Below are 18765 nucleotides of genomic sequence, written 5' to 3' on the forward strand. Positions count from 1 at the left end.
AGGTTGCAGGATTGTGGAAGTTTTGCGGTCTGAGCCACGGTAGCGGTACCAATTGCGTGAGACTTTTTCGGGACTCCAAAATCTCTTAAATAAGCCTGCAATCCAAGTTGGCAGCTTTTCAAAAGCGGTCGTTTATAGCAGGTGCCCACCAAAGTTCAGCATCGCACACGCATTAGCTTTAACTACCGGTCAGTGGCTGTTTAACCTTTCCGTAGTTCAAAGCTGAAGGGCTAAATGCAATACTTTGATTGTTTGTTTACCTCTTTATTCTGGTTATATGGGCATGGAGGTCTCCACCGTGGTACTTGCGTTCGGCAGCATTGCCTCTGGATTACATCTGCAGTACATTTTGTTGTCTAGTATTTCAAGTTCTTCTGGCTTCGGGACAGATTTTAAGCGCTCTACTGGGCAGTCGGTTGGGAATCGGAGTACAATGGCTTGACATCTGTCTCTTGGCAATTAATGATAAATGGTTTGACAAAACCAAGAAGAAAGACTGAGGTTAGAACAGTGAAGCAAACGTGGGAGTCGTTGAACTAGCTAATTCGGTAGTGCCAATCCTGATGCTGTATGAGAACACTGAGGTGCGTCTCCTTGGCCATGGGGGTTGGTTTTCCTCTGAGGCTTTGGTAGTGAAATTACAAACCTCTCATTTTCATTATTTTAATTACACATCCTTAATCGACTTTCACCAAGTTATCTGCTAACACTCCGAAATTCTGACTGCCAACAACCTTACCAGCCTAATTCTTCCCTTTCTTATAAGTTTCGAACTATATCCACAAATTGCTTTGGTTCCTCGATGAAAACTTATTTTTAGCCTTAATTTATGCTTTTAGGAGAAAATAAAAAAAAAGTTGAGTGGGCGGTGACGAAGAAGTGGACGTGAATTTGAGCTGGCGCCAATGACATGTCACGGAAGCAAACCCAAAAGATTGATGACTGCCTAAATGACATCCTACCGAGCGATGTGGGAAGGAGGAGGCTACCAAATGTCGTGATTATGGAGATCTCTAATTGCTTATTAATGTTACTGCTTCGGCAAAATATCTGATCCTTAGTTGTTCTTGGAAGCTCACTCTCACCACAAGTTTTGCTTTCCCAGAAAGATCGAAAGCCTCATGTCTTTCATTTTGCAAATAAAAGCCAAAACATATGTCCGCCGCATTTACCACCTGCTCTGTGCAGACTTGAAAAGAGGAAAAACAAGTTGGGTCCAAATAGAAAAGCATGAGTTGCGTAGGACAGCAACACTGGTACAATTCAGAGAAACTTCCTGTTTACGGTGTTTCCACTGTGAAATCCATTGCCTTAAAGATTTACTTCAAGCCCGATTTTTATTTGCACATTTGAGAAGCCACAGGCATAACCGAAAACGCCCAGTTAAGGAAAGAAATCAAACTAGATCCTTTTTCCCATCTAGGCTGTTAATTGCAGATTTAGGTTCACTTTTAATAAAAAAATGTTTACTGGCATGCAAGACAAATGCTCGAGCATAAACAAAAGACTATTTAGTTGGGTATTTTAACAGAGATAGTTTTGACACAACTGACAATTTCCTAAGGTATTGACAATCTAAAATAGTAGAATTTCTTCACATAAATTGAGTATTTTAACGGTGAGAAAAGAGGGTTACACGTGAGGAAACACCATTGGTTACGTGTGAGAGGACACGGTAGTTGCAACTGCGGGGAAATTCCGCAAGAGATTCATCCCCATTAAGAAATCACGAAGTTAACATTGGTATTTCTCGTGTTATGACTTCAAAGATAGATACTGCTGGGGGGAATTGGGGTCTTCAACTAATTTACTTGTGCTTCAAAGAAAACATGGATGTCATGGGAAAAATATTACTTTATGATTTGCTATAATATATTTATACTATATACATTACTTCAAAGTATCTGTGCATCTGCCTTTGACAGCTTTTAATTGTCACTATTTGCAGATTTTTAGGCAAAATCCAAGCCAGCTGCATGGCAAGCAAGTCACATCACTCTTCTACCTGGTCACCTCCATTTGAAATGGATTTCTTCCAGTTCTTGGCCTTTTGAGTATGTGTGTTTGTTGAATTAGACCTCACTGCGTTTTTGCTGTCTCTGATTAAAATGAGCTACTTTTGTATTTTTTGCTGACTTTTCTTTTGTTTTAGCATGCGAATACTATTACTGCATTATTGATACCAGCTAGGCCATTATTGAAGGTGGCATCACTACCCAAAAATGACCTGCAGTTGAAAGCTTTAATAGTGATGTGCTTATGCACATATTTGTGTTAATAGCCTATGGCTATTTGTACAACTCATTTTGGGCGCGGTGTAACTCCTTAGTTTGCACAAAACCGTCGTAATCGAGAGAAGAAGGAAAGGGTTGAGTTGAACCCTAGATCTCGATTCGCTGTCTCCATGCTTACTGGGCGATGTCCAAATTAGCCCTCTTTTGCAAGTTTCTTAATCCATTTAAAACTCGTGAAGTATTTTCCCTAGGTGCTGATCGCTAAGCAGCGACAAGAGTCAATACATGGGAAGACTCACCCGACAGCACTTAAGCACATTCAGTCAAAAATGAATTACCACGACCAATATGATGTATTTAAGTATTTTACAATGACAGCAGCCACACTCACCAGTTCAAGTGCTGCTCAAAAGCTGATAATGGCCATGCCCAGGAACCCAGAACATCCACCATCTATGGCACTGTTTTGAACTCAGTCTATCCCGTTGTGACGCACAATAAGGAATTCTTATTACCCATCTGTGATGCAATAAACAGTGATTATTTTAAGTGAGTTATTTGAACTACTAACTTTCATTCAGAATCAAAACAAGCTGGAAGAAAAGTGATTTTTGTGGAAAAATAAACTACTGATTGAGTTATAAGTAGGTTCAGTAAACGCATAAAGAGAATGGTGGATCAGGGCAACGCATTTCATGGAATTAACCTCCTCTGTGCTTTATGTTTAAAGAAACGTTGATTATGAATTGAAGTGCCTTCTTTGTTAGTATATTACAAAAAATATGGATTCTTTAAGGACTGGGTTGTTTCACATCTTCGTTTCATTGTAGATTCAAGACCACAGGATGAGGTAAGGGAAGAGTCTTTACTAATGAATATCTTTAGCTGCACTTGCATTGTAAAAAAATGGGTGAAATAGAAGTAACTTCAAAGTGGTTATGTTTTGCACTTCTTTTAAAAAGCGCTTTTACATTTTTGCCGTTTGTCCCTCCACATTTGCTTCGCAACAGCCAACACTGGCAGGCCTCCAGGAATAGCTCTCACTATCGTTTTTTTTCAAGGCTAGTGTCTTGGCGGAATGAAACGAAAACAAAATAATCTCCTGACCCACTGTTCTCATGCTACCAAGAAGGCAGAAGTGGTTTCTTTTTTTAAGAAGGAGCTCCGGAAAGTATACCACTCACACTAAGATCGTTCATTTTGCTGTCATATAAAGTTACTAGTTAATGTATTTAAAAGATCTTTGTTTGCATGAAGTGTTCAATGCCATCATTAGTTCTAGACAGCTGGGGGGTGCAAATAGAAAAGGTAATTTACGCAAGTCCTAGTAGATGTAAAGAGTACCATGAGGTTTTAATATTATCTCCTCCACATTTCACTGAATGATTTTTATGTATCAGTCAAATTATGGTGTCGCACTCTGCAGCTTTGAATTTCAACAGAACTCGTGATGATTAGTTTTTGCTAGGTACTATATTAGCCAAATGCCACAATTCCTACTAAAATGGGATTTGCATGGTTTTCCACTACAACTACGCAAGCGCATGAGAAGTATGTACCTTCCCTCGGTACCGATGTATTTGAACTGTTTAACTGTTAGAAGTGGTGACAAGACGAATGATGGTATTCAGTAAAGTTGAAAATGAAAAATGGTAGGCTGGAGTGTGCGTTTCCTCTTCATTTGCCACGGGGACGCATTAGGCAATTTGGCAAATGCCCGAGGGACTAGATTTAACGCTCTACAGGGCGTAACTGAGCAAACACCGTTTCTAGTCCCACCTTTGCTTACTGTCAAGAATATAAAGAACCTTGTTTCAGTTTCCCTTTAAAAAACGGTGATTCGCTGACCTTACATACGGAAGGGCCACAGTAAATCTGTAAATTACTTGTCGTAGAAATCAAAATGGTTAAAGGTATGGCGATTCGAGCCACTAAGTCTTGCTATGTTAAAACACAATTTTGTTGTGACAAACTCATCTGGGGTTTCTTAGCACCCATTAGCTTTTTTGGTGAATCTGCTTCCTGTGCCTCAGTGGAGGAAGACATAGGCGGGTGTGCCTAAAAAAAAACTGGAGGCTACGGCGCCCAACATTCCGGGGTGGTTTGTGGTACAGGATTATCCCTAATTCTAAAACAAAAGGGCAAATATCTTACACAAAAACTAAAAGACATTCAAGAAGATAGGTCTGAGGCCTGAAGGTCTGGTGACTAAGAGAAACTAATTTTCACTACAACTAGGACTGCTGAATCAAAAATTTACCATTATGGAAACCAAAATGTCATGAATAGTGACGTGGATGTTAACTAGTGCTGAATTTTCGCCAGTCTTAAAGTGATTTAGATTTGGAATTTTGTATGAAGCAACTGTGAAACCACAGTCTCCATTTATACAGTTTCCAGAGTCTTGTACTTACATGATTTTGCACGTTCAAGTGAAACACAAGAAAGTAGTTTGCAAACGGAGAATGAGAGAGTCCTGCATTCACGGTACATCGGCTGAACGCACTGACTCGGACCCCTCCTCCGATCGGGCATCTCTACTCCGCCCACATAATCTTCCGCTTTAGCCTTGTTTAACGTAATTTAACTACTGGACCTTCTTGTGACAGATTTTCAAAATAAATTTGACAAACCCGTCAAAGTGAACCGCAAAAGGAGCAAATGTTGGTCCACTACTTCAGACCAAGCCGAATCATGGTGCATTACTCCTGATCGTACATGGGAATATGTCATATTTACGATGATAAAATGAACACTAAGCCTGTAATTTTGTTGAATATTCATTCCCTATGTGACCAACAGATCTGTTTCAGCTCCGCTGGGTTGTGAAAGGGACAATTTGCCCAAAGCTCCGAAATCTGTTCCGTTGTACTCATTTGTGGTTCAAGTAGTTTGCGCCACCTGGAATGCATAGATCCAGCATTTTATCAGTGATTAAAATGTGCCTAGTTTAAACTTTTTGGGGTAATTTTTAACATTCAAGTAATGGTTACTCTTATTACGAGGGGTGCAACATCCATCGTTTCCATCTGTTCGTCTCTCCATCCACCTGTGTGTCATTTGCTTAAGGCAGAACCCTTTGTTTTTACAAATAGCCTCAAAGGTAATGCGGGGTGGTTCGACCAATGAAATCTGCAAAAGTTATTTTGTTTGTTAAACTGCCGTGAGTATCATGCACACAGCGAAAGTATTTACTGTTTTTTTCCTCCCGCTTATAGCAAGGCTGCTGATCGGGCTTGTGATAAAAAGAATCTTCTCATCAAGTTGGTCGATTCCTTCTTAAAAGAACAAATCAAATCAAAAAACAATTTCTAGCTAATCAACCTTGAAATAAGCATCCATCTTGCATCATCAAGCGGGCCTCCAAATGTGTAAAAAAGCAAGGCGTGATTGATGACCTCGGTCACTGTTGATTATGGTGCGCGCTGATGCCGAGGTTCTGACAACTTGATAATCTGGGATACCGGGTCAGATAAATGGTCTTAGAGAGAATATTTTTGCCTGCACGAAAGGCCTCTGTTACTGCCATTCGAGCGCATTAGAGGTGGCGCAGACAAATGGATGCTGCGTTTGCCAGCTATCAACGCCACTGTTCGGAGAGACCGTAAAGTGCACTATCCCCAAATGCATCTGGCTAATAAAAGACATTATTTTCACCAATTGGGACCCGGTTAGTGGGTTCGAGATATTTCGTCAAAAATACAGTAAACAGATTTCTCCTAGAGGAGAGTTCTTCATTAAGCAAATCTTTTTAACAAAAGTAACAAAATATATATTTGTTCATTCAGTAGAGCTAACTTTTAACGAACCGGCAAGACCTCATTTCCCTAGCTCTTAAGGCAGATTTTCTGGTGGTTTGCATAAATTAGAAACGGATGGATGTATTAAGCACATGCACTGACTTAGGTTAAGCACCTGGATGGATGAATAGTTCAGAAGAAAAAAATGCACAATAAAGTAAAATTTGGCCATTTTTATCTACCAAATGTATTACGTTGATGGGATGACGGAGCAACTGGGCAAATGGAGGGAAAATAAGGTAAGGAGAAGTAGTAGATTAAACAGGGGCCAAAAATCGGCCAATGGAATCGCATGTCATGCAGTACTGAATAAAGCAATAGTGGGTGAGAGATTGTGTAATCAACGAAATATGGGGACTTTTTCTATTTGTGCGTCACTTTTCTGAAAATTCACATAGAGGGCTGATTTTAAAAATATTAGAATTAACGGTGCTGTTTGTGTCAAAGCAAATGTTAATTCCGTCCAACTCTTAAGAGCCTCTGTTTTATGATATGGGTGTGCAATTATGCCAGAAATTGCCAAGAGTTGAGTAGTGGGATGCAACTGCAGAACCTCTTGTGGACTTGAGTACTTCGGGGAGATGAGAATTGAGAAAACTTCCAAGCAAATCATTTTAGATTTTCTTATTGCCAAAATAAATAAAGCAGGTTCACTCCTTCTATAAATTTGGGAAAAATAAATTTCTTGCTCCTCTCGATTCAACAAAATCAAACCACATACTCTCATGCATTTTAAATGCTAAAATTTGAGGCATCGCTTACCGTTGTAGCTTTAATAATATCAGCAAAGCCTAGCTTAATCTCTGTCAGGAAATTAGGGATGAATAAAGCACCTGAGCTTCCAATTTTCGACATATTATGCCACAAATTTCCCCACTGATGTTTACTTGGGACAACAAATCGGGCGCTCCGGCGTGTCGATAAAAGATGAGTTCTGACTATTGTCATAAGTGCGTGTACAGTAAAACAGCTAGTTACTCTCCAAGAATCTTTTTAATTGCGTAGAAGAAAATGTGAGTGCTCAGCCTGATGATTCGACCATCAGGCAATGCTTTGATTAGTCGTTTATCTTTTCCTTTTGGTTACATAAGCAATGAAGGGCGCTTTTTCACGGCCAGTAGCCCCCCAGCTTTTCCTTACGCCGATAATACATATTCCGACCTGGTATAATGTCATCTTTCGTCCTCGGAGAAGTTTCGGGTCGCTATCTTGGTAGCAACAAAAAAGCAAACTCGATCCTATGGGGCAAATACCCTGATTCTCACTACGAAAGGGCAGTCTGTGAATGGGTTTGGAAAAATGTCATCTACCCTCGCCGAATACCTTAGTCTCGTGTTCTGCATGTAAGGCATTAACATCTGAAAAGTTCGTTATGGAACTGTCTACGGTACCCATTTGGGAATTCCAACCGTGCGGACAGGCTACATCTCCGCCGCTTCTTTACTAGCTGGATTAGCACAAAATTTCATCCTCATGGCACAAATTTAAACACTGTTCTTTACTAAATGACCCTGCTTTTAGACCAGTGCTTTTACGACTAGTGATAGACGTACGAGATGCCCAGCTCATCCCCCTTTCTCCCAATGCAGTTCCCAAATAAAGCAAAATCCCATATCCAGTAGAGTTTTTGCGAAAAAATCAGCAAAGCGGTGGTCAAATATCTCTTTACTTGCATGGAAACTTGATGACTGACACGGTTGGCTCATGAATGTTTTTTAACTACACTGATCACGTTTTAATGGCTGAAGCGGGAGGTTGACCAAGAAGAGCGCAGAGGACGACGCTTGAAAGAAGAGAGGAGGCAAGTAATACTTCAATTGTTTGTTTAATTTCTCATTTTGGCTAAACGGGTACTAAAGGACTTGGCCATTGTATTTTTGGTCGGCGACTTGGCATCCATACCATGCTAGTAGTCCACCTGTACTACGATAACCCAATTTCTGCCCAAAGACTATTCCTTCTGTCGTCTTCAGAGAAGTCTAAATGAGCATATCTGAAGTGCATCCTCCCACATATTTTTAACAATGGCAACAAATACCACTGTGCCGATTTAAATTCCACTCGGTCATGTCTGCTTCCATTTTACCGATTTTTTTGAAACTGTAAAGCCTCATTTACGTGTTGTCTGAAACAACGCAGAAACCAGTGCCTAATTCGAGCGCCTTGTCTAAATTAAGGTGGCTTTCCTCAAGGAATAGGGTGACTCTCCACTCAAAATATGTGAGAATTATTTCCCGAAACATCTTAATCAGATTTGGACTAATAAAACTGCGCAAAAGCAATGGAAAACAAGAATTCATGCCTACGACGGTTTCAAAATGTGGTATCTTACTCCAGGGAGCAAGGGAATCTGCGTGTCTTACCTTTTAATCCATCTCCGGTCTTCTTTACTGACATTTGTAGCATCTTTTCATTCAACATAGCAGCACGCACTGCTTTTGTATCAATTTGGACCTCGTTTTTTGTTTGTAGATTTTTTCACAGATCCTCAATCAGTATACCAATATTTTAAAACTAAACTATACTTTCTTGTCCTTTAAAAGTGAAAATAAATGCCCTTAATGATTCTGTCCTGCGGCATTATGGACAGGAATCTTCCTGCACAACACTTTTCTCTCTTTGGATTACCTGGATGGAGCTAATTGAAGAAGAGTACAATCAGAGAGCATCCACTTCCTTAGCGACGGTGCTGTGCAAGTAACTCCTCCTGTGTCCTACGTGGCTGGCAGTATGTTTGCTTCCCTGTGATGACAGAACGATGCTTTTCCGACCTTCCCTAAGTACCCTGCTATTGGGTCATAAATTAACTTCTTTCTTTAAAATCAACTAAAATTTTTTAAAAGCTCTATTTAAAACGCCACTTCTACTATCCCATATTTTAATTAAAGAGCACTTAGCTTTTACCCAAAAAAATTACAAGGTGTTTGTTTTTTGCACAGCAAGCACCTGTCCAACTGCCTTTTGAATGTGAGCAGAGAAAAAGTAAGAGCAATTCGTCCCTTTAAAGTTTCACCAAATTATGGGACATCGAAAGCAGTAGAAGACATCGTCTTTACTGTGTACAATGACGAAACTTTAATGAGGTCGGTTGAGAACCCAGCCAAGTGCTAAATGGCCTCGATGGTCCCTTAAGAGACCTTGGAGTTAGTAAGTTTGGATAGAACCTTGCCAAAACGTATACAGAAGGGTCGATGGACTGATGAAAGCACTGTAACAACACCAAATTGGTAACCAAAAGAGTAGCAAATGAGGAATCCAATTAGTGAGGTCACCACATTGCTAGTCGCTGAGGGATTTTTGAATCCACATTATTACACTCATCCATGGTCTCCGTTGACAGATTACACAGCTTTATTTTTCAGCACGGAAAAATTGTCAATGTTTTCTATAAGTATTTTCCTTACTGTGAGCACCAAGTATTTCCTGCTTGTTTAGTGGTAACTCCCAAACCGAGGCGGGGCGCGCATTGGGATGGATTGAAGGTGGTGAATAGAAAGCAGCAAACTTAAAGCAGCGATGCAAGCATTGAAGTCAAGCGCAGCTCCATGCTCCTCTTTCACAGAAAGTCTATTTGGATATTATTTATTTCTTTAATGAATTCAAGTGTGTGTAAGAAAATACCTGTTGGTTGTACTGCCAATCCTTCGTATCCAAAGGTGAAGTGGGATATTCTCGACTTATCCTCATTCATTAAAATTTATAACCTCTTTCAATTTCATCACTTATTGAAGAAGTAGCCGACTGTGTTCTGCTGTCCTGCGGTCAAATTTCTATCAGCTTTTCACGATATTTTGACATATCTCCTTGAACTTCAGAACGATCTCTTGTAGTCTGGATCTTGCCAACATTGAAGATTAGACATGGTAGTTGCTCTACTCGCCATTCCTTTGAGGTCACAATAATTTGGGGGTCTCACGAATCCAGTGTTTCGATTATTCACGAGTACTTTGTTGTCCTGAGAAGTATGAATGCGTTCTAAGCCACAGAAGAAGTGAGCACATAGGCGCTGGTGCCTACAAATACACCGGTTCCCGTTCCTTTGAGGTACCAAGACAAAGCGTGGGCAATTAGACTAACCTTGATGTTGTTACTGCCTGAATTCTCGCTTCTACACCTAAAAGTGGGAAATATTTACTTTAAAGAATTTGAAGACTTCCTTAGGGTAAAAGTCACTAACGAAACTGCATTCAAATTTGGATGAGGTTGAAATCACGCCTTAAAATAACAGCGGCGGATTTGCATACGAATTCAGGGCCACGGAAAATTGATTATACATTTGACTGGATGAAAATGTATGAAACTTGACAAGAATAGTTTTTACTACAAAGCCCCTTATTTTTAAAGTTTTATGGCAATAACGCTCACACAGCTTCTAAGCGTCATTCCTTCCAACATTCATTCATTACCTCAAAGGCAATAGGAATGCATTCAGCCTTAAAAAAACCGCATTTTTTGCTTTAAGTGGCTTGTACGCACTAAAAAAACATCAAATGCAAATGTAAGGATGTCAAGTTGGTTAGGCCAGTCCAACCTTTTTAATGCCATATTCATGGAGTGACAGCTCTTGCCTACACCACATGTGCGCCGTCGGAGTTTAGGAGATTTTTCACATCCTATTTGGACTTGCCTTTTACCTACTCTTCATAAACAGATTCCACAAAGCTCACTCATCATTATGTCAGCACAGAAAAAGTCATTTTATATCTGAAGTGCTAAATTATTTATGTGACAGCAAAATTACCTGTACTTCCAGATCGTTCTGCATTCCGGGGCGATTGACAAAAGGCGACATCTTTAAAATGTGTACAAGTAGGAAGTCTAAAACCAAATGCGGGGCAAAACTGATCAGCAGAATCTTTGAAATACGTCTAAGCCCATGCAAAACAAATAAGAATGCGAGAGGATGGACGAAACTTTTGGTAAGAGGAGCATTTGTTGCCCATCACACAGCCACTCCGACTGGCAGACGAAGTGACGTGCATGAGCTGGCGTGCGTGTTTTGCCCTCTGAGCGGCGATGGAGCGACTGTAATCTAGGTGATCCCAATTAACGGCTGATCGCTTTTCAGTCACTCACATTTGTTAATAAGCACTGTGGCATTGACGTGATGTGAGAAGGGGTTTAAGTGGACTGGATTTTCGCTAGGAGTTTCGGTCTCTCTCACTAGTCACGTAGTGTGAGTGTACGTTGGTTACCTTATCCATTAAAAACGGGAAGATTTGCATACCTCTGTATTTATTGAAAGCTGTAAAGCTATTTTTTTTTTAATTTGGGAAAGCTGGGGCTATTTCATAATTGGTCTTGCCTTAAGCTAAAATAGCCTTAGCTGATAAGCCCTATACTCCACTTTGCCTCAGCAATCAGTCGCTCACGATTTACGTGTCGGGATTGCTCAAGTTCTGTAAGAGTTGGCCCAGATCTAGAAAAGAACGCGCGAAAGAGTCAAAAGAATTTTCCAGTCAGAATTTTAGTGGTAAATTAAAAAATTGCATCTCCATGCATAGGAGTGATTTTCTTTCATAAATGTTTTACTGCGTCACCCTTTTGAAGTAACTGAAATGGGAATGAGTCTTGTGGTTATCAGCAAAATAAATACGCATAAATAACCAATAAAAAGTAAATAAAGTTGCTGTGTGTTTGCGTAATATGTCATGTGACACTTAAAGATATCTCCATTGTATTGTACTATATTGTATTATGCTAACAAAACTGGTTTGGAAACAGTCTGATATATTAAATAACAGAAAAGGAATCCCACAGTCTGCGCCCCTTTGATTCAGACAAATTTTCTTCACCCACAATATCTATATCACCCTATTTTTTGACAATGACCCGTTAAGATCATCTCTATGACCTTGACTGGTCATCAAAATGTAGAAATTGTGAGGAATAATAGTTAAGGGTAGATTTTGTAGATTGAATAGTCTTTATTGGACACTTTAAGAAAGGAAATGCTCCTGATGGGCAGTCTCAGTCGACCATGTTTTCATTCGTACTAGATCCCTTGCATCGTCCAATTTAAGTTTCTCCTCAAATTGTGTGTAGTGACCGAATGCGTCAGTGCAGATTCCATAATCTTTATTAAGAGCACATTCGCTGGGAACGGATCACCTTGCGAGGGCACCACCGCCCATTGCCTTTCTTACGGTTGAAGAGCGCATTGCAAGTGTCTCTCAACATCCAGATGATGGCATTTGACTTATCTTCGTGGTACACCAAATCACTCATACAATTTTTTTAGCACGAGTTGATATCGGTGTAGATTAAGTCGAATATATTAACCAAGAACAACAATTTTTAATCATAAAAAATTATTCTGGTTGGCATCGGGTTTTCCATGCATGGTGTAATCCCCAAATAGCAGCGCACCTGAAAAAAATTAGCAAGGTAAACGAATAGAAACTTACTTAAGATAGAGGAGTCTTTACGCTGTGATCATAAAGCAAAAAATTAACAGTCAAGACAGCACAGAATGCGACTCAAAGACCAATTTATTGAATTTGTCAATTTGACCTCGTTCTACGGCCCGTTTTACCGTTGTTTTCCCAAATCTCGTATCACATTTCGTCGTCAGCCCAGTTGGATCTTGGAACAGTTCGTTAAAAGGATATAGACGTGATTTTTTGCCCTCAAATAAGTGGAAAAAGGGCTTACTTTGAGAATTTAATTCCTGTGGCTATTAGTCAAAAATGCGGATGATAGAACACGTTCAACAGGTCACATTTGTGGAAAATGAAGACAGTGGCCAACAGGATCGCAGCTTTCCCCTGTTACCCGTGGGTGGTCAAAACTTTACATTTTTCGGTAAGAAAAATCACAAATACCATTATGTGCAACACTGCAAATCACAGCTTGAGACAAAGCCCTATGTTCAGTGAAAGAGAAATTCCGTACACACTACTCAAATGATTTCTTCACACAGGGTGAGAAGGCACTGACATACGGATTAGTGATACAAGTCGACCGGAAGTCAATGCTGATTTTGACCATTTTGGCAGAAATTTTACTGCTAAAGTCATAAAATAGCCTTACAAACCAACATAGACGAAGTCTTTTTACCCTAGGGTCAGTGCCATGCTCAACGCCGATCGACCTCCTCACTCGCTCTAATAGATAAAAGCTAAGGGTGTTTGAGTATAGGTTGCTACAAAAGCATTTGACTCCCTAAATTGTGGTGTCAGTGGAGGAAATCACAACTTGCTGGAAGAATTTATGGTTTTAACGCAGTAGGTGCAAGTCATTTTGGAAACAAATTAAAGTAAGGTAGTGAATGTACTGGTTAATTAAACAACAAATAAAGTGGCAGAGACCCAAATGACTTCGTTACTCAATTTTATTACTCTGCGCTCATCGACAGTGAGTGAAATTGCTGTTAAGTGTGCATCTTAAAAGGGTTTAATTAATAGTCTAGCCCGAAACATTCGTCTCACCATAATTAATGCGTGCAGATGGACTGCGAGAAATGAATAAAGTGTTTCTGGGTTATATGGATAGTCATCCTACTAGCTACAGAATCCATTTTTAAGTGTCATTTTTCAGCTGCATCGGTTGATGAACATTGAAAGAAATTCCCATTTTGACATTTCTGGTACAAACGCAGGGTGAAGGCGAAGAGAGCAGTCGGTCACCTCTGAGGGTATCCTGTAACGAGTGTCGTCTAGCTAGCTGATTGCCTTTCCTATTTTAAGCAGCAGTTTTACACCGAAGTGAGAATGGCTGCCAAATCCTTTTATTTGAGGGAACAGGATGTACTTCTTAGACAGGAGGTATGCAAAGGCAACAAAAATATCTTTGTTGCCTTGGTCTCGTAGTATGTTGTGTGGATGGTTTGGGGCATTCGGGAATGACCAGACGTCTAGTTGTGCTCACGAAAGCAGTAGCAAAGAAAGTTAATTTGGAAATATTACCCGAATGTTGGATAATGTAAAGGAGCAGTGTTGTATGGGATGAGACGCCTAAGGGAAAATGATATTTGTTTTGATTAAGTATGTAACTACGAGAGCTCCTCAATCAAAGCAAATCTTACTATCTTTTTGGAGGCACAGCCCTACTTCCACGGCTTTACCTTCCCAGCCCCCCTGTGCAATAGCAATAAACCATTCCTGGTACGTCTTACTGCAAATTCAGGGAGGAATGGGGTTGCTGCAACAGTTTATTACAGAGTGATGGCAAGACTTCAAGCACTTTGCTACATAGTCATAATAAGTGTACATTAAGGATTTTCAAATTATCCTTAAGCATTTAAGATATGACCTTATGAGACGCGAAACAAGTTACATAAATTAAAGCAGGTTTTGGGGATCACCTGCTCTACAACGATGGAAATCGAAACGACTATTTCTTTTTAGTAGCAACTAGATTATCCCAAAGAGGTAAAAGTGCTTTTAAACAAAACAAAGCAGTAACTGGGGCTGATAAAACTCTAAGGCAAATGGATTAAAGTGTAATGTTGAGAAGGTGGAGCCACGTTTAGTCGTGTGGAACTGACTATGTAAAAGGTAAGGGATAACACTCAGAAATTGAACCAGTTTTGCTTTGCTATGGAACCAATCTAAGGCATCAAAAGTACCGCAACGAATTTGCCCAGAGAGAGTGATTTTAGGCTGCCCAAACTTGGTTTTAAAACATGGTTTTTAGTCTTTCATTAGCTAGGATGACTAAAATGCGCCCGTTGCCAGCGTCGCATAGACATAACGGTACAATTTTCCCTCCTGAGCCCGATATCAGTTTAGAACAACAAGTTGCACCAAATCGTGTGCCATACATAGGGATAAAGTTTAAAACAATGAAAAAGGCGTAGGAATATGGTCGCCCGATGATGACTGCATGTCTTTTAGCTTTTGGGTGGCAGCCAAACTGCCCATTTCGGTGGGGCAGTAATCAGCTAAGTATATCTTGACAGTTGTAGTGGTCGAATTTCCTCTAAGTCCCCGAGCGAGCAAACGATTCTTGCAATATAAAGGCTTAACTTCATAGCAAAAAATAAGATTAACCTTTGTCCATCTCCTCAAATAGCTACGAGTGAAAGAACCACCTCATCTAAAGGGGAAAAATAGACTCAAACTCTGATGCCTTGTTTTGCTTTTTTGTGAGCATTGTAGAAGGCACACTTCGGTATCACAATTAGCAAATAACTGTAGTGACTAATTGCCATAATATAGATTAAATCCAGATCTAGAATACGATCTTTTATCAATTTTTCCCATTGCCTTTTTCAGCCATGATCAACTGTCATACGCAGTTACAGCATTTGCGTCCGAACTAAAATCAGTTTTTGGAAAACTTCTTCTTTAGCCGACCTCATCTGCCTGTTTGACTTTCACATTTCCAGTTGTTACCCTGTTGCTATGATGTTCACTTTATCTCACTCATGTTATGTGTCGACGAGTATCTGCATATTCTTTACACACAGAATCATCAACCTTACTCAAACATCACATGGATGTGGGTGACAGTTGAACCCACTCCACAAGTACAAGGAGCCCAATTTCCATTCCCAGGTACCACAACTAAAATTCTAGGGATGGAGGGGGTTGGCTGTGGATGACTAAGGAGTAATGATAGGGACGCCAACGGTGATGAGGAAAAGTGGCAATGTAATTACTATAGCTGTCCATTTACGCCGTGGACACAACGGTCCTCTCAGTTTTCGATCACAGCCTTGGTGTCATGGCGGTATTGTTCATGAAGCAGTGGACGGGCATCTCCGAGCATTTCAAATGGAGTTACTTGTAGAGACAATCCTGTAACATCCACAACGTCGACACGACTGCTATAACTTGATCGGGAACGATATCTTCCCTATTAAAAACCGCTTTCGACAAGCGATGCGAATACATTCGCTCACATAAACTTCTTTGGCCTTCACAAGTCAAATGAAACTGAAGTAGAAATTTGTTGCACTTCCAATTTATCAGTATCCTAAGAATTTAACTATGCTAACCAGACCATGGATTAACAAACAAGTCTGAAGGGTGACAATGTAACACTTTGATTAATTGTATGACTCTTCGTTTTGGTTTCACGGGAGCTTAAGCTTTCTCCTTTGTGCTTGAGCTGGGCGATATAGTCTCTGGACCATGCTAGTAGCCTCGAGCCCCTCTGTGCATCGGCGGCACATATTTTGTCCGAGCATTTTCCCTTGCTTAGTCCTTGGGGAAGTCTCGAGGTGATACAGCGACACCTTAATTTAAACGAACTTGAGTTTTTGAAATTGGTAAAATGGTGAGAAAATAACTGGTGGAATGTCGCACCTGTAAAAAACCACGCACTAATATAAGGTGCCGCTAACTTTAAAATTATATCTAAGTATATTTAGGGTCTGAGTTAAATTATTTGTTTGGAAGAGTTTCCTATTCAAGCAAACTTGTTTCATTACGAATGGCTCAACCCCGATGACGTTTTGGAAGTAATTACCCCTTCCTCACTAAAGAAGTATAGGGTTCTTTATAAGCATGGAAATTTGGGGCACCATCACAAGCATTATCGCCTGTAGCCCTTAAAATGCTTGAGCGATTTAGGGCTTATTTTAGAATAAAGCCTCCTCTTCTTGGTCACGACTGGAAATGATCACAGACCCATTTATCACCCATTTATCACAGTCGAGCTGTTCGGACTTCGGAGAGAAGGGCAATCCGAACAGCCCTTTACCGGCCTACTCACGCAATCCACATCAAGTTCATACTTGCTTCCCATATTCGATTAGCTTCAAAAAGGGGTATTTTTGTTTCTTGCAAAAACTTATTCGTGAACAGCACTGAAAATCGCTACAGTGATAGCTGGATAAATTAACGGTAGTGTTTGGTTGAACTTCGTAGCTCTATTTCCTAGGTATGTGTTTCCATTTATTTGTTCATTTGTGAGGTGACTAATTTATGCTGACTGGCTAAATTAAGCTGCCTTTGTGGAGGTTAGCGCACTTCCATGTCATTTCCAGTTAAATTGCTTAATGTTCTAGCGTCTCTAAGTGATACACTCCAATTCCCAGGTGATTTTCAATTACGTGGCATATTTACAAAAACACCTAAATTTTCAAAAAAAATGAAGTGAGTTCAGGTAGGATTTGAAACCACAATGACAACGCCACACAGTGTGCCTCGTACAGCAGCACACATATTCGGTCAGAGTGGTGGAGTTAGCAAGAAAGGAGGGTTCACTCCTTTGCCCCCTTCGCCTTCACCCCCGACACCACCTCCTCCTTGGAAAGGCTGAGTGGCAGGGTTAAATGCTCCAGCACCGTTGGGTTGCTACGCAACAGACCCGTGTCCAGCACCAATTCCGCCTTGCCTACTTCCTTGTACTCTCGCATCAACTCGGTCAGGTTGACCTCCGCTCGTGTTCCGACAGTGACGGTGCCGGTAGCGTCGGAAGTGGCCGAAGAGACGTAGGGGATCGCGCCCACTGTATACCGCCTCCGTCCATACGCCAAGGTATTCGTCCAGGGCCTAGCAAATAGTGTTGCTTCGATACGTGCTCGCTCCAAGCGCTGCAGGCTTACTGCATACTCGAATAGGTGGTCGAACTTAGGGTAGTCCGGTACTGCTGGAGTGACCATGGGTTTACTCAAATACGCACTGGTTCTTGATCGAGGCATGATGCAGACTTGTAGCGTGTAGATCATTGGGATCCCCTCGGGTGGAGGTAGACCGGTAACCCTGTCTACCACCACTCGAAACAATTCAACAGTGTGGACGTAGCTGATGGAGAGATGGAGGGTGGGAGAATAAACGAGTGATTGAGAGAATTGAATGCAGCTGTTAGCGGGTCGACGAAGGAAATGTTTTTCTTTTTGCCATAGATTTTGAACAGACTTTGGAGCAGAATAACGTCGGTGAGGGAGTACGGGAATTTCGAGAATTCGAGAATTTCGGATCTCGTGGATGGGAGAGAGGGTGGTGGAACGACAAGTTGAACTAGGAGGTTGAACAAACTGCTCGTCGAGGAGTATTGAGGGAGCTGCAGTCTGAGAGTCGAAGGTGTCATAGGATAATTGACGAAAAGCGTAACCTGTTGTCGGAATGGCAGTGTATCTATGACGCAGGAGTGTGTAACTGAGGGCGAGGAAGAAGAGAAGGCAGATGGCGACGAAGCAGGAGAGTGCAATGGTGGCTGGCTGGGAGAGATGATGGCTATACGACTGCTGTAGTGGAACCATGGCTATTAAGGAAGTAGAGAAGGCATTTCACAATTAATCTTTTTTAAAAATGCAAACGCCTTTGCATTTACATTTACCTTTCTGTGCTCAGCATTCTCACGATCTTCTGTGAAGAAATCAGATTAAACGAATTTTGCTTTTGAGAGGGCGAAAATAATGCACGTGCATTTAAAAGAGTGCAGAGCGGGCAATAAAGGACTCAGAATGGAGAAAGTGTAATGGGAAACTTAAATAACAAGGAAAACTCAAATGTTTATTGCAAAATTAATTTTATGCTACTGATAAAATAGCTACTATTCTACCCGCTTGTTTTCTCAGGAATAAGAGGATGTTTAGTTAAGCATGAAGTTGGTGGGATGAGTAAGGCCTCATAAAATAACCTCGATGTCCAGGCTGAATGTTACTCAAAATGAATGACAGCTGTCCTACAAAATTTTAAAAAAATTTTTAATGAAATCATCGCAGTGAATATTTGTTGGTGCATACTTTTTCTGCCAAAGGCTTACTTATTCAGTAATTCAAACTTAACGCAATCGAAGGGGTGTGTATTTCGTACAGTTTTGCATATTTTTGTTCC

The 18765-nt window shown here is 40.7% G+C and overlaps 2 protein-coding genes across 2 annotated transcripts; both read right to left on the bottom strand. All coding sequences in view use genetic code 11, as the record gives it.

Moving 5' to 3' along the window:
* Positions 1-6374: 6374 nt before the first annotated feature.
* On the bottom strand, positions 6375-13053 carry EGR_04560 (hypothetical protein; the record flags this gene model as incomplete). The annotated part of the gene is made up of 7 exons (XM_024493809.1): positions 6375-6693; positions 8939-8992; positions 10112-10148; positions 10776-10902; positions 11230-11287; positions 12831-12899; positions 12974-13053. The coding sequence occupies 7 exons, from the start codon at positions 13051-13053 to the stop codon at positions 6375-6377; spliced, it is 744 nt and encodes a 247-aa protein (XP_024351737.1).
* Positions 13054-17186: 4133 nt separating this feature from the next.
* Positions 17187-18188, bottom strand: EGR_04561 (hypothetical protein; the record flags this gene model as incomplete). Its single annotated transcript, XM_024493810.1, has 1 exon — positions 17187-18188. One exon carries the CDS (start codon positions 18186-18188, stop codon positions 17187-17189), a length of 1002 nt encoding a protein of 333 aa, XP_024351738.1.
* Positions 18189-18765: the final 577 nt, after the last annotated feature.

Source organism: Echinococcus granulosus (assembly GCF_000524195.1).
Source record: "Echinococcus granulosus chromosome Unknown EG_S00029, whole genome shotgun sequence".
NCBI lineage: Eukaryota > Metazoa > Platyhelminthes > Cestoda > Cyclophyllidea > Taeniidae > Echinococcus > Echinococcus granulosus.